At 31.8% G+C, this 22,682-nt stretch overlaps 3 protein-coding genes across 3 annotated transcripts; 1 reads left to right on the top strand and 2 right to left on the bottom strand.

Annotated features, from left to right (window-relative positions):
• The first annotated feature begins 875 nt into the window (after nt 1-875).
• On the top strand, nt 876-7,930 carry LOC111698417 (12 kDa FK506-binding protein). The gene is made up of 8 exons (XM_023468751.1): nt 876-970; nt 2,325-2,363; nt 2,662-2,734; nt 4,646-4,690; nt 5,366-5,440; nt 5,668-5,715; nt 6,899-6,983; nt 7,829-7,930. Exons 1-8 carry the CDS (start codon nt 914-916, stop codon nt 7,911-7,913), a joined length of 507 nt encoding a protein of 168 aa, XP_023324519.1. The 5' UTR covers nt 876-913; the 3' UTR covers nt 7,914-7,930.
• A 1,248-nt stretch (nt 7,931-9,178) lies between these two features.
• LOC111698415 (cyclin-dependent kinase 9) lies at nt 9,179-14,491 on the bottom strand. Its single transcript, XM_023468749.1, has 10 exons — nt 14,271-14,491; nt 13,487-13,594; nt 12,830-12,974; nt 12,577-12,687; nt 12,332-12,404; nt 11,876-11,983; nt 11,142-11,280; nt 10,407-10,523; nt 9,962-10,103; nt 9,179-9,608 (listed from the first exon to the last, which is right to left on the bottom strand). The coding sequence occupies exons 1-10, from the start codon at nt 14,412-14,414 to the stop codon at nt 9,433-9,435; spliced, it is 1,263 nt and encodes a 420-aa protein (XP_023324517.1). The 5' UTR covers nt 14,415-14,491; the 3' UTR covers nt 9,179-9,432.
• Nucleotides 14,492-14,732: 241 nt separating this feature from the next.
• Nucleotides 14,733-22,594, bottom strand: LOC111698416 (zinc transporter 7). The gene is made up of 13 exons (XM_023468750.1): nt 22,487-22,594; nt 22,336-22,418; nt 21,484-21,576; nt 20,626-20,705; nt 20,283-20,390; nt 19,738-19,842; nt 19,143-19,292; nt 18,017-18,154; nt 17,381-17,503; nt 16,732-16,823; nt 15,865-15,948; nt 15,318-15,783; nt 14,733-14,992 (listed from the first exon to the last, which is right to left on the bottom strand). Exons 1-12 carry the CDS (start codon nt 22,498-22,500, stop codon nt 15,735-15,737), a joined length of 1,119 nt encoding a protein of 372 aa, XP_023324518.1. The 5' UTR covers nt 22,501-22,594; the 3' UTR covers nt 14,733-14,992; nt 15,318-15,734.
• Nucleotides 22,595-22,682: the final 88 nt, after the last annotated feature.

The following is a 22,682-nucleotide window of genomic DNA, read 5'->3' as shown; positions in this document are numbered from 1 at the left end:
CAAACATACACAAAACATATCCAGTATACACAAACACACGTCTAGAAATATTACAATACAACTACATCAATGTAACAACACACATAAAAACCTTCAAAAACGTTGTATTTTGTTTGGATAAAAAGTGAACATTTTTATTTACAAATCAAGAAATGATAATATATAATATATCTACTGAAGTTGTTTTGATAACGTGGAAAGCTTGTGATATTTGCCTCTACAAAAAAGCTTGCTTTTTAAATCTTTAAAGCTATGTGTTCCCTGAATTATATTGTTTGCTTTGCTTATCTTTTATCTTGTATTTACCCTGGGTATCTCTCCATTTTATACTAGGAATCCGTAATAGAAGATCAAGTGAATTTTGTCAGATCAATATAAACATATACAATCATAGAGAATAGAATATATATTAGAGGGGAATTTAAATAATCTCTCGGTATGAATTTGTTCAGTCCCTTTCAGCCTGAAAGGGAGTTCAAAGTAAATGTTAACATTAATACAGTATGCTCCCTAGACTAATCATTTCAATTTCGAATTTTTTAAACTGTTAAATAAACTTTTTAATGAATTAGGTGAATAAAAACATCATTTGATTTATATTTATAACGGAAAATCATCGTTTGTAAAGTGGAAGGCATAGAGTCTATGTGAAATGATCATTGGTCAATTATGAAACCAGCCTATTTCATAATTTGGTTTTCTTTTAACAATAATTTTAGATTTTCTATAAAATTATATTCCAGGTCCCAAAAGATTATATAGCATAAATATGTGAAGAACACCTGCAGTATGAAAACAGTACAACAAAATGGCCGTTTTACACTTTTTTCTAGTAAATTCCTCTCCAATATATATTCTATTCTCTATGTATACCATCCATGATCAGTATTTCAAAACACTATTCTTTAGAAAAATGTTTAAATTCTTCAGTTTCCTGGCTATTTGTGCCGTCACAGTTGTAAATTCGAAGGTATGTTTTTAGTTTTAAAGAACTGCAAAATACGTTAGGATGTATGTCACACTTTTGGGCGTCCGAACTATGGTATGTACGCACAAGTGCATCCTTTTGGGCGTCCGAACTATGGTATGTACGCACAAGTGCATCCTTTTTTCAACAGAAAATAATGATAAATATTGCTGCAGTAAATACGAAGGCCACGGTGTACACTGTAACTGTTAGGGCGGGCACATTGTTGAGAATAAAGTATGAAATACTGAAAAATGTCACAGTGGACTTGATTAAAGGTGTACAAGGTAACCATGGAAAATGTAGAGTAAGAAGACAATTGTTAGACTCAAATTATGATTTAAAATATACCAATGAACATGAAATACAAAAATTGTGCACTGTGTACAGTACAAATGTACACAGAGTCACTTAATAAGTTGATTGTCAAGCTCTGACAATGTCGTCTTCATCTTCCACAGTTTAATGGGTCTCACTGTATATATAATATATCTACTGTCAAGATTGTAGAGGCAATGTTTTTTAATAAACAATTAAATTAATCACTTTTTTAAAACGTGTTGTAATTTTACTCAGAATTGAAACGTTATTATTCTAATTTACCACTGCAGCTGACTTAACATTTCCTATTTCTGTTCCATTGAACCATTAAATACTCGAAAAATAAACACAACTATCAAGAATCATTTTAAATTAATGTTTGCTGACAATCCTTGCAGGTTTTGCATAAGATTATTTTTCTTAATTAAAGTTCGTTTTAAATACTTGAGAGGATACCGACCTTAGTGCATTAAACTCTAAACGAACTCTACAAAAGTTAAAATGTAGAAACCGGGTGACTAAACAAGCAAATACGTGTAACCCGGAATTGAGTAATTGCCACAAACTTAATTCAGTGATCGCCAGAATATTCTGAAATAGGAACTGGATTTTAAAGCAGTTATAACTTCAGTGTATTCGATGTTGTTACAAAGCAAATAGTACTACTTATCAAATCACTATTAAAGAATAAATGAGTCTGTTTACACTGCACAATTGCTGTTTCTACCCAGGTTCATTGGATTATTTATAGTTATAAATTGAGTCTAAAAATCGTCTTCAAAGTTTTCTGGTTATTACTGTAATCACTGTTTCGTTGCAATTTCAAACTTAGATTATTTCATCAAACATCTATCTAAGGTCTACAACATGAGGTTGCAAAAATATGGGGATTAAAAAATTTTGTGGCAAAGACTCTGTTCCTTTACAATCATTCCACTTCAGTCTATAGAGTCAATAGTAATAACGTTTATGAGCAAGTTGCTGAAACTTTAGTGAATATTTCAATACACAATAATTTCAAAAAAAACTGTTTTAGGGTCCTTTTCAACAACTGTCAGCCCCAAAGTCGCCTCAGGTGAAGTTTAGTTCTTTTAAATGGTAAAAAATTTAAGCTTACACTTTACCCTAAATGAAATGTTTAGGATTCTATTTATAAATGTACATGGTTTCCCACGTACATCAAATGTTAAGCATCCTATGTATGTACAGGGTTCTTCCTGTACATGAAATGTTAAGAATCCTTAATGTCATATGTTTCACACTGTACATGAAATGTTTAGATTACTTCATGTAGATACATGGTTTTCCCTGTACTTAATATGATCTAAGTTATACATGTACATGACTCTTACTTCATGTACATAAATGTTTAGGATCCTACATGTACATGGTACACACTATATGAAGATCTACCTGAAGGAACAGCCGAAGTTATAACATATGGAGGTATGCAAGTATAATATTTGCAAAATCACAATATTTTAAAACATCGGATAAAAATAAAATAGACAATTTAACCATGGATGGATGGATGGATTTTTTCTCCCTAAAAAAAAAGAATTCTTTCGTAAAACATAAACGACCACTTTTTACACCCCTCTATTTCAACGCGGCTAGGTGGCCGAGCGCTGCGGCTAGGTCAGGGAGCGGGGCCAAGCACTGCGGCTAGTTCAGGATGCGTCGGCAATGCGCGGCGACAAGGATGGTGGTTCAAAAATTTTTATTTAGAAAATATAACCAGTGTTTTGAATATATAGGATAACTTTACTTTTTGAAACCCTGTTTTGCCCATTTTGTATCNGGAGAAGAAGCAGACTATCAAGTTTGTCATGATATTTAGCCGTTCTTTTGTCAAGATAGATCGCACCCTGACAAATGCACTCGTCCATTTTAAACCACTTCACAGCAATCTATTATTCTTCTACTTTTCAACCTTATTTTACATTATTTTAGCTTAAAATGGATAGTTCAAAAAAGTCAAATGAGCTATAGTCTATAGCTTAAGGTTTAAAGAAATAATTCTTATAATCGAAAAATATTTTAGTTTATAGTGTGTTTGTCTCAGAAACAATCTGATTTACAGAGTTGTACAGCATAACCCCGCCCGGTAGAATATCATATGATTTTATCATAAACTAGTTTGGAAACCCAACTTTGCCTCAAAATTGAATAATTTTTTATTCCAATCTAAGAAGGATCCCGTGGTTCTACCACTTTAAAATTTGAGGCAAATCGGTCAAGGGGTTCATGAGTTATGATCGGACATACAGACAATAGAAACTAAACTTTCGTTATACAAGTCAACCCACTCAAATTAAAGTTTTTAAACCAAGCTAAGAATTTCCCCACTCAAAATTTGGGGCCCATCGGTCAAGGGTTTCATGTGTTATGATCGAACAAACAAACACCAAGATTACCACTTTATATACATAGAGAATAAAATATATATTAGAGTGGAATTTAGAGAATCTCTCGGTATGAATTTTTTCAGTCCCTTTCAGCCTGAAAGGGAGTTCAAAGTAAATGTTCACAAATTATATGCAGTAGAGTACATTAAAACAGTATGTTCCCTGGACTATTTATTTCAATTTCAAATTTTTTAAAGCTGTTAAATAAACTTTATAAAATGAAAAAGGTGAATAAAAAACATCATTTGATTTATAGTAATAACGGAAAATCATCGTTTGTAAAGTGAAAGGCATAGAGTCTATGTGAAATGATCATTGGTCAATTATGAAACCAGCCTATTTCTTAATTTGGTTTTCTTTTCACATTAATTTAAGATTTTCTATAAAATGATATTCCAGGGCCCAAAAGATTATATAGCATAAATATGTGAAGTACACCTGCAGTATGGAAACAGTACAACAAAATGGTTAATTTTAGATTTTCTATAAAATTATATTCCAGGGCCCAAAAGGTTATATAGCATAAATATGTGAAGTACACCTGCAGTATGGAAACAGTACAACAAAATGGCCGTTTTACACTTTTTTCTAGTAAATTCCCCTCTAATATATATTCTATTCTCTTTGTTTATATATATAGATAGATTGATGAATTTGTGCTCTACTTGAAAATAAGAAAAATTAAAGCAAAATAAATAGTTCTAGAACATTGGATGCAGATTGGAGGGATTTGTTTTCTACAGGCACAGAACAAAGATTAGATGTTCCAGGGCCCAAAAAGAAGATATAGCACAAATGTGTAAAGTACGCCTAGCTGCAGTATGGAAATTGTACAACAAAATGGCGGTTTTACACTTTTAAGTTAATTCCACTTTATATTTACTTGTTCTCTTTGGTTACAGGTTATCAAATCATTATTGTTTAACAATTAATAGATGTTTTTATTTAGCTCCTGAGGCGAGTGTATACTTGGTACTGTCTCTCAACGGCGATGGTATGATATATTTATAGAATAAAATTCAATTTTTCTATTTGTTTACGCTAAACAGTAAAACAAAATTAAACATTTTTATCGCCTTCTGACCATGCAACATTACCGGCCGTTGTCGGCCTATGATTCCCCCAACAGAGGGACGTGAAGTTACTTAACGTCTCTTGGGGAAAATAAGTAAAATAACCGAACGCTCTGTGAAGTTTTCGTAAAAGAAATCGCGTATTTAGAACTCTAAATACCATAAAATTGTGTACAAATACTTTTTCGGGAAATTAAAGAAATTAGTTTTGGGAACCTGGAGAAAAATAAAATTGCCTTAACTTCCCCGTAAAGTAAGTGTAAATAATTTAAATAGTTTTGGTAATGCAATTTTTGTTGCATTTGTATTTTAAGATTTTTAAGGGAGTTCCTGAACAATCAGGAATCTGAACGCAGCAACTTGGTTAGAAGCTGATTACGCGCCACAAACTATAATTGTCTAATTCCTGTATCTTTGACAACTGAAAATTTAAACCTTTGATGTAATGCAACCTTCGTCTATAGTTTGATCCAACAAAATCCATGAACATATCGAAGGTCTACGGCATCAGGTTGCAAAGATGTCAAGAATAGAAAAATAGAGAGTGAAAAATGTGATTAGCCCCTTCTTTTTAATACTTATCAATTTCGTTTTAGGAAAAACCTACCCCGCTCCAGGCAGTAGGGTAACTGCACATTATTCATTGTATCTTCCAGATTGCACATTTATAGGTTTGCTAATACAAACTTTAGAAAAATTCATTATAATTTCAAAATTAAATTAAAATATATATAAAAAAATTATGTTTTTTAAACTTTCATCCTTAGTGAGAATTCATGATCAAAATCAAAATAAAAATAATCCTGAGAACTTATAATGTTTATAAATAAAACGTAAAAAAATTTATTTTAAATTTATTTTTTATTTTTGGAATGTGATGCATAGAATTTTTTTTAAGAAAGTAGCAGAGATGAAGGGGAACCCTTAACCTTTACAATTGGAGTTGGTAAGTTTAAATTATTAACTTTTTGATTGTATTTTAAAATTTTTAAATTCTTAGGATCAAAAGGTAAAACTTTACTTTCAAGCGATACTTCTATCTTCATCGTAATCTTAAATCTCTTCTTTCCTGAGTTTGAATTCAATGAAAGCAATTTAAAAAAACTAGAATTTTTACATTAATTTTATACAGCAATATAGGCATAGCATCTATAACTTATTGTTTCCAAATTCAAAAATTCAGACATTAGTTATTTTATTTCCCCTTTTGAAACTATAGAAAACCAAAAAAATAATGTTTAAACTTTGTATGCAACCTAATTTCCCTTTTGAAACTATGGAAAACCAAATAAATATTGTTTAGACCTTGTATGCAACATATTTTCCCATTTTAAACTAAAGAAAACCAAAAAAAAAATAATGTTTAAACTTTGTATGCAACCTAATTTCCCTTTTTAAACTATAGAAAACCAAAAAAATGTTGTTTAGACCTTGTATGCAACATATTTCCCCTTTTGAAACTATAGAAAACCAAAAAAATGTTGTTTAAACCTTGTATGCAACATATTTCCCGTTTAGAAACTATAGGAAAACCAAAAAAAATGACGTTTAGACTTTGTATGCAACATATTTCCCCTTTTAAACTATAGAAAACCAAAAAAAATGTTGTTTAGACCTTGTATGCAACATATTTCCCCTTTTGAAACTATAGAAAACTCGTTTTATACCAATTTAATACCGAGTTAAACGAGTTGGAAACCATTTTTTAAACTAGTTCTGAACAAGTTTGAAACCAATTAGAACCAAGTTTTGAAACCAGTTATAGACAAGTTTTAAAACTAGTTTTGAAACCAGTTAAAAACGAATTTTTTAAACCAATTATAAACGCTTTAGACATAGGATATGCAAATTTTGATTCTAGTTTAAAGTTGTTAAACCAGCAAATTTCAAGTTTGAAAAACCACGAATTTTTTTATTTTTGAAGTGCATGGATAAAATCACAAAGTTTAACACTTGTCTATAGAAAGGAGGAGAATTGAATGGGAAAAACCTTAAAAAATTAGTGGGGGGGGGGGGAGATACATATTCCAGTTTTAACAAAAAGATTTCGTTAGGATTATGAGGTCGGTTTAGGAGGAAGGATTGGATAATTATACAGTTTGGTTTGTTTTAAGTAGATTTTTTTTCAGGAGAAGTAATCCAAGGATGGGATGTTGGACTCATGACAATGAGTTTAGGACAAAGAGCTTCCCTGGTTCTTAGCTCTGATATGGGGTAACTACTTTAACTAATTAAATTATTTAATTTACATACTACTTAAACTACTTTTGTTAATATTTGTTAGGTAGTAAACAATTTGTAATTGTGTTTTGAGAGCAACATTTTTTATTTTGGATTCGGATCCTAAAAGCACAAGGTTTCGGTTCTGACGGATCCGGATCCTAAGCACTGGTTTAATAAAAACTTCAAGAATTCTTAGATGTAAATCTTTGAATGAAAGATCCCTTAAGTATGAACATACTAAGTTTATTTATCTCTAAAGGATAGTAGTTAGGAAATAAAGATTTTCAATCCGTTTTTAAATATCTGACATAAGATATTATTACCAAAACGAAGTTTAAAGTTGATAAACGCGGACTAGAAGAGCCGACAATTTAGCAGTTGTGGTTATAATCTTGACTAAAATTCTTATGAAGGCTGTTGAATGATTATTAACGAACCAAAAACCAGTACTTAGGATCCATTTAATATTGATGCGGACCCAGATCCTGGATCCGCACTGGAAAAAAATGGATCCGGATCCAGGTCATTTCTTTAAGTTTGGTTTTTGTTTTAAAAAACTGATTTTTTAATGTTTGTTTTATTTTTTTCGCTTACTTTTATCCTAAAACTTTATGAACCATTTAGAAATGAGAAAATTCTTATATTCTCTTTTTTTTAAAGTTTAGGTTTGGGTTTTAGGGGTAAATAAGTTTTTTTTGCAGTTCTTGGTTGATATTTTACCCCTTGGATCCGGATCCGTGGATCCGCATATTTTTGCGGATCCGGATCCAGGAAGTCAAAATCTTCCGGATCCGGATCCTAAGCACTGCAAAAAACTATTCCTATTCTGTATTAAGATATGGCGAGAACGGAGCAGGAGGAGGAGTTATACCACCAAACTCAGCTCTCATCTTTGATGTAGAAATTATTAAAATTGAATAAATCGATGTGTATATTAACACTTATGTTTGGCATTAAATGTAAATTATCATAAAAATCGTTGTTCATTCCAGTTTCCATAGCAAAGTCAGTTTATTGTTTGTTTATAATTTAAATCGATGTAAGTATAAATAAAACTCGATGTTCAAGAGATAAAAGAGCCAAGATTATTTTTATGATAAACCTAAAGAATATAATTGAAACTCACCATTTGTGTGCTTCATTTTCATTTTTATTTTCATCTTTTGAAGCCTATGTATCTTTTTCAGCTTCTTCAGTTTTACTTTCTTGGTCGACTTCATTCCACCCCATTGTCATTTGAAACTTCAGTATCAACTTCACTGTCAAATTCATTATCAACTAAATTATCAACTTCATTATCTACTTCATTGTCAACTTCATTATCTACTTCATTGTCAACTTCATTATCAACTTCATTATCAACTTCATTATCAACTTCATTATCTACTTCATCATCAACTTCATTATCAACTTCATTATCAACTTCATTGTCAACTTCATTATCAACTTCATTATCAACTTCATTGTCAACTTCATTATCAATTTCATTATTAACTTCATTGTCAACTTCATTGTCAACTTCATTGTCAACTTCATTATCAACTTCAATATCAACTTCATTGTCAACTTCGTTATCAACTTCATTGTCAACTTCATTGTCAACTTCATTATCAACTTCATTATTAACTTCATTATAAACTTCATTGTCAACTTCATTATTAACTTCATTGTCAACTTCATTATCAACTTCATCATCAACTTCATTGTCAACTTCATTATCAAGTTCATTATCAATTTCATTTTCAACTTCATTATCAACTTCATTATCAACTCCATTGTTAACTTTATTATCATCATCGTTGTCATCTCATGAACAACTGGCCATCTTCATTATTAACTTCATAGACATCTTCATTATCATCCTATATGTCAACTTCATTTCATTTATGTAATCCTGGCCACGATTAATTGTCATTTTCATTGCCGTCTTGAAAACCTTCTTAGTTATGTCCTTTATTATCTTTATTTATTTTTATCCTCTTCTCAGCGATCGTCTCCGTAAGCAAAACTCGGGCAAATCATTACATTTTCATTTTTATCATTTTTTAATTGTTTTTAATTTTGCTTGAAAAGCTATTAAACTGTGGTATATTTATTTGTATTTATACATAAATACTGTAATAACATTGTAAAAAATAATAATACTATAAAAAAGCAAAAATTAATATAATTACCGAACAATTGAGTTGATGTAAAAAATTGACATTTATACTGAAAGAATGATTTTTTATGAACTAGTGAGATGGATATTTCTGAATGTAACCTTGGATGATAAAATCACAAGCTATATTAGATATTACAGAGAACAAAATCAACAATTAAACTTTTCAGTTTTTATGTTTGAACAATTTTACATTAATGATACAGTGTTAGATATCCACAGTGTACAGTAAGCAGGGAAATTTTGTGATTCTCTTCAGTAATATCAACGCTACATGATTTAGAAGACCCTATCCATGTACCCCTCTGTGTGCGCTGGTTTCTGTTGTCCTGCTACCGCCGCGGGCTGCATAACATGAGGTCGACCTCCTCTATGAGGTCCACGAGGGGTCAGGTATTCAAACATACTTTGATTGTGCGCAGACAGCATCTTCTCCAGGCTCTGTGGCATCGGGTCTAGAAATAATCATATTTGATTAACTCAACTAAAATACGACGAAAGGCCCGAATACTCAAGGATTTTGATTTCTAATAATAATAATAATAATAATAACTTTGAAACCAGTTGATGTAAACCTTCAATATTTCAACCATAGAAATTGAGGTCTAGTTGCAAAGATATAAGAATAAAAAATATGATAATTATAAGTAGTAATAACTTAAGAAATGATGTGCTAAAAAAAACTTTTTAGTGTAAGTAACAGTTCTCCTTCATCAAAATTAAGCAATACACGTATTTGATCAAAATTTAGAACAACACAAAAAATAAATACAAGGAACCTATATCAAATAATAACTATATTAATCACCTGTCCAGAAGAAATCATGATTTAAGGCCTCGTCGGCATTGTGTCGTTTAGCAGGGTCGAGGGAGAGTAGTTTGTCAATCAGGTCGCAGGCGTAGGGATCCTTCAGATACGGTCGCAGTCGCTCCTTCACACGTCGCTTACCCTGGAGACAGTAATTATTAGAAACTTGGCTAAAGTTACTTTCTTCTATCAAGGTGAAAGTCAATTTACTTTTACTTCCAAGTTTTAAAATTCAATTGATAATAATGAGAATGTTTGTATTTATTCTTCCAGAGAGGTTTAAATTATTTGTCAATCTTTTGCGCAGAAAATATGATGTTTTTAATCTAAAACATTAAGATGCTTCAATGTTAGGAAATAAATACATATATTTCTTTTATTATAAATTAGTATTTCTACAAGTTAAAAAAAAAATCCAAATAATAATCAAACATATTTTTTGTACCTTCGGTATTTCCATCTTATTATAGAGTTCTAGTTTGTCAACCCCCTCCCACACGTCAGGGGTGATGTTCCCGCACAGCTGAGCGATCAGGGTGATCTGATGCTGCTCAGTGTTACCCTGAAACAATACAAGGTCAAATATTAATACAAAAAATACTACAATATTAGATATAATATAAATACAAAAATACTAACAATATTAGGTTTAATATAAATACAAAAATACTAAACAATATTAGGTTTAATATAAATACAAAAATACTAAAATAGAAGAAAATTAAGCACATACTTTTGTTATAAATGAGAAGGTCCAAAGTAAAAATGTAAATCAAATATAAATGTGAAAACTGCTAGAAAGCGGAGAAACCGGTGGATGGTTTTAAATTTAAATAACACAAGAATTAGCTAAACTAGGGATGGCTAGTTTGACTACATATCTTACGCACTCTCGACCACACTAGAGGAGTTTAACTAATCGTAATTTGGAACCTAGTTCAACTACATTTCCTTATTTATCAATTCCGACCTTAGTTCGAAATTATTATGAATTCTTTTAAGCACCTGAATTTGAAAGTTAGCTCAACATTGGGTTTAATTATTAGAGAGAAAGAGAAGTATTTAAAATTCATATGACCTTTTCAAGTTCTCAATTTTGGTTAATGGCCAAGCATCATCAAACCTGCGCTTTGATATGGTTTTTTTAAAAATAAAAATAAAGATTAAAGAGAAATCTAACCTGAAGTATTGGTACCCTGGTCCACATCTCAGCCATTATACAGCCAGCTCCCCACATATCCACAGCAGGACCATAGTTCCTCTCTCCTAGTAGTAGTTCAGGCGGACGGTACCACAGGGTTACCACACGGTTAGTGTACCTAAACATAATATATTTCACAACAGGATTACCACACGGTTAGTGTACCTTAACATTATATATTTTACAACAAGGTTACCACACGGGTAGTGTACCTAAACATTATATATTTTACAACAGGATTACCACACGGTTAGTGTACCTAAACATTATATATTTTACAACAGGATTACCACACGGTTAGTGTACCTAAACATTATATATTTTACGACAGGATTACCACACAGTTAGTGTACCTAAACATTATATATTCTACAACAGGATTACCAGACGGTTAGTGTACCTAAACATAATATATTTTACAACAGGATTACCACACGGTTGATTACCTAACTTTATACCATATGTCACATAGGTAATTGTACCTAAACATTAGATCATGAACCAGTTAATGTACATACACATTAATTATGTTCATCAAGGTTACCACACGGTTAAATTTAGCTAAAAATTATATCATGAACCACAAAGGTACCACAATGCAAGTGTACCGTCCTAAACATTAAATAATGTACCACAGTGTTACCACACGGTAAGTGTACTTATTATATCATGTACCACAGGGCTACCATACAGTTTGTATTTGTTGAACAAACCTGTTAGCTTGTCCTTGTTTGTTGATTGATATTGCTCTTGCTAATCCAAAATCTGCCAGTTTTAGTATTCCTTGTCTTGTTATCAAAATATTCGCAGCCTTCATATCCCTGAATTTAACTTATTGAAAACTTACTATATAAATGATTGATATTTGTCAGAAATTAACTTTCATTTAACTGATTAGTCTTTTACAATTTTTCTTTTCTTTTTAGGTTCAGTAAAATCAAAAGTTTAAGTATTCCTCTTTTTGTTTCTCTTTTGTTTGTTTTATTTAATGAATAATTTAATTTTCTAACTTCTTCGCCTGTCTTTCAAATTTTGTTTATTATTTTAATTTTAAAACCTTCTTTTTTCCAATTTTTATCTATTATTATTAACAGTTTTCCTGGTTTTATCTATTTTTATTTATAAATCTGCACTTGTCGTACTTACGTAATTTTTCCCCATATTTTTACCTGTGTATTATTTTGTTATTATGAATAAAGAAAAGACCTTCAAACATCTGCTGCATCACCTTTTTAATGTCTCCTAAAATAGTTTCACAATTTAATTACAAAAAAAATTATGTTAAGAACTTTTTAACTATGGATAAGACATGAATCTGTTAAAGTAATAATCTACTGGAACATTCATTTTATACACGAAGTGTCCTTGTTAGGGGGGGGGGGGAGGGGGGTATCAATCTGAAAGAATACTTTACCTAATGAAAATTTAACGTTTATATTGGAAAGCAGGCCGGCCAAGTCATGTTCAGCAAAATCAAAGACAAGGTAGAATGTCGTCTTATGTCGACTATACTGCCGGCAAATTTCTAAAAAGACGAGTTTCTTTATAAAATGATTCGAGTGTTAGAAAACTAAGTAATCAATGATTATTCTTTAACCTCAACACAAAAAAATGTTTCCGATGAATCTTTTTAAAATATTAGTTTAGTTTAAAATATCTCGTGTTTCCTATAAGATTTACAATGTTCTCATGATTGAGGAGCTGCAATATTCTGATCTCTCTTAGGGCGGTAATGGGGAACCCCTCCTTCTCGTTTTCCATCAGAACCTTCTTGAGAGCAACGATCTTGTTCTTGTCAGTTTTACAACGAGCCTGATTCAAATAAATAGTTTAAAATCCAGAACATCTGCAGAGAACATTTAACTGAGGCCGAATTTAAAGAATTTAAACCGCGTCGGTAAACCGCAAAAAACCGGTTCCAATTGAGCGCCGGCTCAAATCTCAAAACACTGAATACAATTTCAAGTGGAACAAATCATGTTTGAGCCGGCCGCGTCCTCAAATTCTTTAAATTCGGCCTCCTATCCGACTTATTTTCTTAATTTGTCGAAAACTATACAGCAATCTTTTCTCCCATTCACCCATAAAAATTCTTTTAAAAATTCAGTAAGCAATAAACCTTTTCAGAGGGAAAAAAAATTTTACAACAGAAAATCAAAAACTGTAAACGTCTGGATTCCCAGTTTTTACTCCCAACTTACAAAATTATTTCCATACCTTGGAAAATGTTAAGATATCCCCCTCCCTCCAAAAAAAACTAGAAATGTAATATTTTCACATACAATAAAAAAATTGTAACATTAATCATTACCAAGGCAACTAACCTTGAAAACCTCTCCAAAGGTTCCCTGGCCAATTTTGGCAAGTTTTTCATATTTGTCAACCTTAGCGCAGTACGGGAAATCATACTTCTCGATATACCGATCCCGATCCTAAGCAATAATAATAATTTTAAATTTTATCATGATTTTGAAGAAAAAAAGTAAAATACAAATAAAACAAATGTATTGAACTTTATTAACAATTTTGACGGGGAAAGCACTCAACTAGCAATCTTTTTCCCTTTCTGAAACTTTAAACCCATTAAAATATACTAATATTTCATAATACAACTAAATAAGATTAACAAGACTTTTGGGCTAAGAAAATAAAAATTTGTACCCTTGAAAGAGATTTCCCTTTTTCTGACGTATGTACAAATGTATTTAAATAGTAATGTACAAAAATGTATCACTTTTCACACTTACAGCATCCAAAAATAAAAACAAAGGACCAAGTCATAACAATTGTTTAGGTTTAAAGGAAGAGACCGGCTAAACAGTTGAGCTGAAAATGCAGTACTGTAGAAAACTTAAGGATTTATTTGATACCAATGAGACATTTTTTTAATACCATTGAGACATTTTAACGGTGGACAATTTTTTAATAAGAGCATAAAGTCGTTTGTAATATCTCACGAGTTGTTTCAATTAAGAAAAGAAACGTTTTTTTTTTACAATTCTTAAATAATACTGCAATACTGCACTTTCAGTTCAACTACCATGTCTAGCCGGTGTTTCCCTTTAAAAAAAGTTTTAGCGACAAAAATTAAAATAAAGTAAAGTTTGCCTGAGCTGCTTGTTGCATAGTTGCCTGTGAAGGGGGATGTGCTGCCCGCTGCGCCTGCTGGGAACTACTAGGATGACCGGGTCGGGTTGAGTGCTGACCAGACGGGTTTGACCGGCTCATTGAGCCGTGCTGAGCGGAGCTCATGGTTTCTGGAATATAGATGCTGTCAATCTTACACCAGGAATGCTTTAAAAGTGAGAAAATAAATTAAAAAATTTTAAAAGATTATGAGAAAAAAATAATATTACATATTTGAAAATTGATTAGATCAACTAATTAGATATATTAAAAACATAAGATTCGAAAAGTTTTTTAATTTTCAGAGAGAAATTTTATAACTTAAAAGTAGATATAAATATAACGCTCATTGATAAATAGTTCTTAAATAGGACTGAACTACTACCCGGTTTCCCTAAAAAATAAGAATTAAAAATCCACAATTCCAGACTTATGCAACTGAACTAAAATGGTGAATATATTTAACAAAGTACCACTGACAACATTATTTAGAAATAAATCACAGTTTACCAACATTTCAATGGATTTACATACATTTTCATTTTTTAAACTAATAAAATATTCTAAAATTTCTCATCTTCATTGAACAAATTTATCATACTAAGACGTAAAGCAGGATCAATTTTAGGGTCAACACATTCAGGACTTAGATTTTATCAACATCTAGTACAGTCGTCGCTCATAAAGTACAAATCACATTCCAACTTCGTAAAAAAAGATTTTTTGATATCAATAGAACTTACATTATTCTCAACAATCCTCCTTTAAAACTATCTTGTGATGTTTGTGTTTATAAATCTATTGCTTAAAACTAAACTTAATGAATATGAATTTAATCTTCCTAAAAACTAAATAACAAGATTTTGTCAAGAAAAATACAAATATGTCGCTGATAACAAAGGTTTGGCACGAAGCAAAAAAAAACCTTCAAAAATCTGAAAAAAAGGGTAAAAAATTCCAATCATAAATGCTGGGTAAGATTTTTTTTTATGTAAAAGTGAGAAAAAAAGTTGTATTTAAGAACTTTACCCTTAATCTTAATACACAGTTTTGGAATAAAAGACCCGATAGTAATAATGTGTTGTCTCAAAAGAAGAAAATTAAGCCAGAATAAAGTATCTATATTTCTTTTTAGAGTAAAATAAAATCACTCTTTTTGATACCTCACTTAAAAAAGCAATTATCACAGTGGACAAAGAAGTACGATGCTTTTTTGGTCAAAGTTAATATATAAAAATCTTCTTTTTTTGAGAGAGTCTAAATTATTTCCGGATCGTCTTTTTTTTACAGATACAAAGCCTAGATCTTTACTGGTGTTGTAGTTAAAAACAAATCTGCTTTGTGTCATGGTCTCGAGCATGATCGTAAGATCCTCGATCATGATCTTGGATTAGAGTTCAAACCGGATTGAACCGATGTTTTCATCTAAGGTTGGGATGGATTTGTTTATCTCACATAGGCGTGGCTTTCTCGTAAATCAACGTTCTGTAGGTTTCTACAACAAAATGATGATTAAAAAAGACATTGGACAATGCCTTGTTTTTAAAAGACTAGTAGCAAACAAATGACTACGTACCTGTATGTATTCTGTCCATGCTCGTAGTCTAATTGTACATAAAGTTGATTGACACCAACGCCGCGGAAAATCATCTGAGTGTGACTGAAAAAGAAGAATATAGAGTAAATGCGCAAATGATGGCACTATAAGGTGATAAAATATAAACATTTGTTAATTTCATCTGCACCATGGAAAATAGTAGTATCAACCCAATCCCACAACCAAAAAATATTACGATTTCTCAACGAACACAATTTAAAAAATGTTTTTCATACAAGTTTCTTGTCTTCATCCAAGCTACATTTATGCAAGTTAACCCCCTGAACGATTGTCAACAAGATGTTAAAAAAGAAAGTTTTAAAGTAAATTTCTTGAAAGGCACTCGATGGATTTTGACGTGGAATTGGTTTTATTTGATAACTTAATTGTACTTTAAGTTAAAATACCCTACTACAGGGGAAGAACTCTCAAACTCGTGATTTACCCCAGACTTGACACTGAGTGTCAGGTTTGGAACATACGCAAGGTTAGGAACTAGCATCCCTTGTATTGTCAACTCGCTAAAAATAGGAGACTTCACTCGTCCCTCTTATCCCCGAACGAGGATTATGAAATCCGCAAATCAGTAGTTTCGGGTCCTGGAACTAGAGAAAACCTACTCATCTTCCTCTCCTTTTATACACTCTTTATTTATCATGTATTTACATCTAGAAGAAATATATGTACTTCTTAAATACATATATACATACAATTACATCGCCGCTTTATATAATAGTATTAAGAAATTACATTTTTTTGTGAACACCCACTGTGGGATAGGATTCAAATTGAGATGTTTTCTACCCCCCCCCCCCCCCGAAAAAAACAAATACTGAATTAATTTACCTAACAATATATTTAGGATCTGCAGTTGCTGAAACCTCCAGCTTTAACCCACCGCAATAAAAGTTGGTGCACAGTGTCCAGAAGTGAGTTTCCTAAACAATATCATAAATACAAGCTGAATATAAATAACTAGCTGAAGTACTGCCCGGTGTTACCCGTGGAATTTTAAAGATTCCGAAGAATAAAATTTCAACCCATTCGGTCTAGCCGTTCGGCCAGGTATAACTAACTGTAACATACATATATATAAACCAAACATGAGCAAATAGCTTTATTATGTAGATTATCAATTCTGCGATTGTATTCAAGCATCGAAAAAACAGGATCCTAGAAATATTAGAAAGAGGGTTAAAATCTAAAGGGAGGGGTGTGAGAAACTGTTAATTTGACGAGAGCTGCATCTGTGGGGGGTGAGTGAGATTATGTAATAGNGGGTAATATAACGACATGACCGTATAATGTTTTTTTTTCTACTTAAAAAGTGTTTATTTATGACAATTATTATTATTATTATGATTAACGCAGAAACTAATTCAAATTAACAATTTTCAAGGATATATAACGGATATTTCATGCATTCTCAATCTGCTTTTAAGGGTACCGCTGTGGACAGCAAAATGCCTTTTCTTGCTCCTTTAAGGTGACTAACCTGAACACCTTGAACCCCTTCCAGAGACATAACCTTCTGATAGCAGTCCGCTAGTTTGTTGTCAAGCTGTTTAGGAGTTCGTTGCATTAAAATAGATGCCGACTCCGCAACCAGGGATCCGACCTTAATAATATTCAATATTATAATTATTTTTCCATTTTTAAGAAAAAAAACCTAATGGTCAAACAAGCATTCTTATATATTATATACAAATGAAATCCTCAGACCGCTTCAGTCTGGTGAGAGGACCAGTGCCCCCCCCCCCCCGGTCCACGCCCCTGTCAAACGTGGACCAGACTGGTAAAACCGGTGGTTGGCTAACCAACTAAGTATAAACCATGAAAGCTTCTTTAAAACTCTTTATTGGCTAAATTAGAGATTTAATCATTTTCATTCATAATTTAAAACGTCCACGACAGTGTGGACCATAAACAATGAAAGCTGTTTAAATCTAAAAAAAATTCCATCATTGAAGAATTTATCTATGTAGGCTTTATCATCGAAACTATAGAATATGAAATAAATTAAATAATTTAACCCCATAAATGTTCCATTGCCACATTTATTAATTTTGATACGATTATCCATAATATTATCGAACAGAGTTTTTTAAAATTTAGGTTTTTTATCACTTACCGATAGTGCAATCATGACAGCGATGAAGATCGAGCAGATAGGATCTGCGATCATCCAGCCAAACATGTGCATCAGGATCGCCGAAATGATAACGCCCACCGATCCCAGGGTGTCAGCAAGGATATGCAGGAACACTCCCTGTACAAATAAAATTTAAAGGGCCTTTATTAGATGAATAAAATTATTCCATGAATTCAAAGAATGATATATATACTTTGGAGAGAAAAAACTCAGCGGAAGCGGTTTAACGAGCGGTTGAGATCTAGCCTAGACTCTACGCAGTCTAGAATAAGAAATGCACCTTTTTCTCAAATTTGTTCAACCGCTAAATTCTAACTTTTTTCATTCAATTTTTTAACATTTTTAACTTTTTTTGCTGTTAACCGCTGCGCTGGTTAAAGATTTTTCAGCAAATTTCTTGCTTTCAACCGCTGGCTAAAAGATGTTCCAGTAATTTTTATACCTTTAACCAGCCCTAAAGATTTTGACTAGAAAAATTTTGATTTCAACCGCTGGTTTTAAAACCAGTAACTTTTTGCTTTCTGCTTTCAACGAACGTTTAAGATTTTGCTTTCAACCGCCGGGTTTAAGATTTTTTGCAGAAAAATCATTAAAATGTTTCGTGAAAAATGTCCTTAAAAATAACTAAGCTGGTACATAAAAACAGAAGGGATATTTTCAAGAAGGAGGGGGGTGCTGATTTTCGATGGTCCGATGGAAACTTTTTTTTGACATTAACAGTCCCTTTTTTGTTCTTTTTTGTCTCTAAACCTCATTCATATTTACAACGAATCAAAACATTTGTAATAGTATTTTTTATGAATATTAAACATCTCATAATCTGAGTTCGTTTCCCTATTGTCCATTTGACATGCCATTTTTTTTTACTAATCTTTTTTGTTTGTTTATTTTCTTGTGGTTTTTAACAATTTTTTTAAATTTTTTTTATCGATTTTGATTGTTATTATATCGTTAGAACTGACGAGGGTCAACCAAGACCGAAATATAATTTCAATAAATGTTGAACTAACATCTACTTTTTTACTCTACAGAGGTTTGGTCCATCACCATCACAGAATTTTAAATCTTTCCTTAACCACTAGCTTTCCACTAAAAAATATCTAACCTGCATAATCTGACTGTTTCCAACATCTTTTCCACCACTATGGCTATGTCCATGTCCTCCATCATGACTGTGTCCGTGTCCGTGATCGTCTCCACCATGACTATGCCCATGATCTCCTCCTCCTCCGTGACTATGTCCATGACCACCATGCTGAGAAAAAAGGAAAATTAACTTTTACAAAAAAAAATATTTTGGAGAAAATAAATAAATTTTGAGACAAAAACCGCAAAACAACTAAATAAAAGCTTTTCAATGGCATCTAGAATTTCAACTTTATCGAATGATATTTGAAGAGAATAATGAAACAAATAATTAACAGACTATCAAATCGCCATTTGGACATGATTAGTTTTTTTCCAAGGCTGTCAATCCCTCAAAAAGCTTGATGCATCTATATCTTTAAAGTAGTAATCGGTTTGTCTGTCAGATAATAACTCATGAACCCATTAACCAATTTCCCTAAAAATTTTGAATGTGGAACTAGTTGCAACCATGGAATGTTCTTGGCTTGTTTACAAATTCTTAATTGAGTGGGTTAACTATTACAAGAAAAACTTATTTTCCAGGCATAGCTGGGTTTCCAAGCTTTACAGACCTGGAAGACGAAGACTCCGACGAGATTAACAAGAAGGCCGAGGACTGAGACTAGAAGGAGACGTTCATGTTTGACCTCAGGGGGCTCAACAAGCCGCTCAACAGCCTAAAGGTAGAGTAACGTTAAGGAAAGATATCTATAAATATAAAGTTGTAATCTCTGTTTGTTTTATTTGTTTGTCCAATCATAACTTCGGAACCCCTGGACCGCCTTAAATTTTGATTGAAGAACTCGGGAGAGCCACGGGAATGTTCTAAGCTTGGTTTTGAGGTTCTAAGTTGGGAGGATTTACTTTTAACGGGAAAAATAGCTGATAATATTCGTAAGTTAGGTAAAGTAAACCTGAGCTATCCCTAGAAAAGGTACAGGAAATGTCCGATGGACGTTAATTCTTTTAACCAGAGACGCGGCTCCAACATAGTTGGTTCCACTTTAAATTGTATTTAGTATTTCGAGATGGTGCTCAATTGGAACCGGTTTTAGGCGGTTCAGATTCTTCTTTAAATTCGGCCTCAGATCCAATCTAATTTTCTAATTATTCTAACCTCTGAGAAGATGAAGAATGATATGAAGAGGAGGAACAGGCCGTTGATAAACCCTGCCATAGTTTCAGCTCTCACGTAACCGTAACTATACTTGTCATTAGACTTCCACTAAATAATTCAAAATGTAAAAACAAACATTAAAAAATATATTCAATAAAAAAGGTTAGTTTTTGTAGTAATTTTGAAGAAACATATTTTTTATAGATTCATTTCATAAAATCACAATTTCATTCAACTACAGTAATAAACCCATATAAACCAACTTATTGAGGTAAAATTATTTTTGAAGGGGTGGGTGATTTATTTAACGGTTTAGGTCTAAATTATTTTATAAAAATCTGACCTTCGTGATTACAGTTGCAACAAGGCCGGCCAAGAGTCCAGTACAATCAAAGAACATGTGAAAAGAATCACTGATTAATCCTAAAGAAAACTCAATTCTACCAGTGCTATCATAACTAATGATATCCAAAAGAAAACGCAGTTTACACTATTCTTAAAACTTGAAAAAGCGAATATCATTTTAATGGATACTTTAAAAATAAGTAATAGATCCTCCTTAATATGCATAATTTGTTCAACAAATATTTCATTCATCCTCTAAGATCTAATTGGACTGAAAAAAATTATATTTTTCTTAAAAATGGCTTTTTTAAAAGTGCTCGTTTCTTCAAAGGAACAAATATTAATTAAAAAAAACAATTACGGAAGGTTAGGGCCTTCAAAATACTATGAAAATAAGTTTTTTTTAAAGATTTTAACATTTATCCCCGACTAAATTTTTAAGATTTACATAAGGCTGTTAGAGTTTCGACATAACTTGTTTTATTGTTTTTTTTTTTAAAGGAAATAAATACCGAGTAAACAAAAAAAGATTTTTTTTGATAAATGGCATACCATAGTTTACACGATCAAGTAACCCTGAATTATCTTATTGACCTCACCTGACCCTAAGGAAGTTTTATAGACGGTCACTATTAAACTATTGAGATTTAAAAATTAGATTTTTCCACAAACTTTAAAATTAATAAATACAGAAAAATTTCCGACAATGTCAAAATAAACCGTACAGCCATGTTTTGAATCCGAATGCTCGAATCTAATGAATCAACAAAATTGATCAAACATTGCGATCAATCAATGTACATAAATCAAGGAATCCGTAGATTATTAATCCCAATAGTTCTAAAAAATAATTTACCCAGAGAATTGGTCCACACTCCATAGAAGAGTTCTACGAAGGCGAAGGACAGATTGAGAAGAAGGAATCCCAAAAGGTTCCGAGAATTAGGATCTAAAAACAGGTTCCAAAAATTAGTATCTAAAATCAGGTTCCGAGAATTAGGATCTAAAAACAGGTTTCAAAAATTAGGATCTAAAAACAGGTTCCGAGAATTAGGATCTAAAAACAGGTTCCAAAAATTAGGATCTAAAAACAGGTTCCAAAAATTAGGATCTAAAAACAGGTTTCAAAAATTAGGATCTAAAAACAGGTTCAACGAATTAGGATCTTAACAGGTTCCAAGAATTAAGATCTAAAAACAGGTTCCAAGAATTAGAATCTAAAAACATGTTTCGAGAAATAAGATCTAAAAACAGGTGCCGAGAATCAGAATCAAAAAAACAGGTTCCGAGAATTAGGATCAAAAACAGGTTCCGAGATATAGGATCTAAAAACAGGTTCCGAACCTAAAATTAGGATCTTAGGTTCCAAGAATTAGGATCTAAAAATAGGTTCAGAGAATTAGGGATCTAAAAAACATTATTAACCTTCAATTCAAGGTTTATTACTTATCAGTGTCAAACAGATGTTTACGTTGTACAATTATAAATATATTGCCCTTATTATAGTTATCATTTCTTGTTTATAATTTAGACTTTTTCAAATGCTTCGACCTAGTTTACAGTTTACACATAAAACTAAAAAGAAATCCCCCCCACCCCCCAAAAAAAAAAATAAAAAAGGAAAGTTAAAAATCAACTATGTTAAAAAATTGTGCATTTTTTGGAAGAATTTTGAATAAAAGTGATTCAGTAAAAACAATGATTATACCTGATAGAATAATTCTGACCCATCCAATGATTTTATCCTTCAACCTTCCAACAATCCCCTTGTTCTTCAATAGATCGTCATGCCTGAAATTTAAATGTTTTTGATTTTCAGAGGCATTGGCAACATTATTGAGATGTTTAGTTCCGCCTACCTTAAAGGAAGCATGTTGGATTAAATCAATTAGTTAAAGCTTAGTCTAAAAACTATTATTGTTGTTCAGCTGTCATTTTAATCTGAAGTATTCTATATCTAGAAATGCAGTAAAATACTCTGACTTAAAGATATGCCAACCCTAATATATTAATAATATTAATAATATTTATCGTTGAGTGGGTCCGTCCAAAAAT

Source organism: Eurytemora carolleeae, unplaced genomic scaffold, assembly GCF_000591075.1.
Source record: "Eurytemora carolleeae unplaced genomic scaffold, Eaff_2.0 scaffold50, whole genome shotgun sequence".
Classification (NCBI taxonomy): domain Eukaryota; kingdom Metazoa; phylum Arthropoda; class Copepoda; order Calanoida; family Temoridae; genus Eurytemora; species Eurytemora carolleeae.
This window is presented reverse-complemented; position numbering and strand designations above follow the sequence as displayed.

Coding starts and splice junctions, on each gene's coding strand:
- LOC111698417 (XM_023468751.1), top strand. CDS start 914: ATGTTTAAATTCTTCAGTTTCCTGGCTATTTGTGCCGTCACAGTTGTA. Junction 2,364..2,661: donor CAGCCCCAAAGTCGCCTCAG/GTGAAGTTTAGT, acceptor ATAAATGTTTAG/GATCCTACATGTACATGGTA. Junction 5,441..5,667: donor TCCAGATTGCACATTTATAG/GTTTGCTAATAC, acceptor ATTTTTTTTAAG/AAAGTAGCAGAGATGAAGGG.
- LOC111698415 (XM_023468749.1), bottom strand. CDS start 14,414: ATGAGCTCCGCTCAGCACGGCTCAATGAGCCGGTCAAACCCGTCTGGT. Junction 13,595..14,270: donor CTATGCAACAAGCAGCTCAG/GCAAACTTTACT, acceptor ATTATTGCTTAG/GATCGGGATCGGTATATCGA. Junction 9,609..9,961: donor TCATGATTTCTTCTGGACAG/GTGATTAATATA, acceptor GATTATTTCTAG/ACCCGATGCCACAGAGCCTG.
- LOC111698416 (XM_023468750.1), bottom strand. Junction 20,706..21,483: donor AGTGTGGACCAATTCTCTGG/GTAAATTATTTT, acceptor AGTTTTCTTTAG/GATTAATCAGTGATTCTTTT. Junction 20,391..20,625: donor TTGCAACTGTAATCACGAAG/GTCAGATTTTTA, acceptor TGAATTATTTAG/TGGAAGTCTAATGACAAGTA.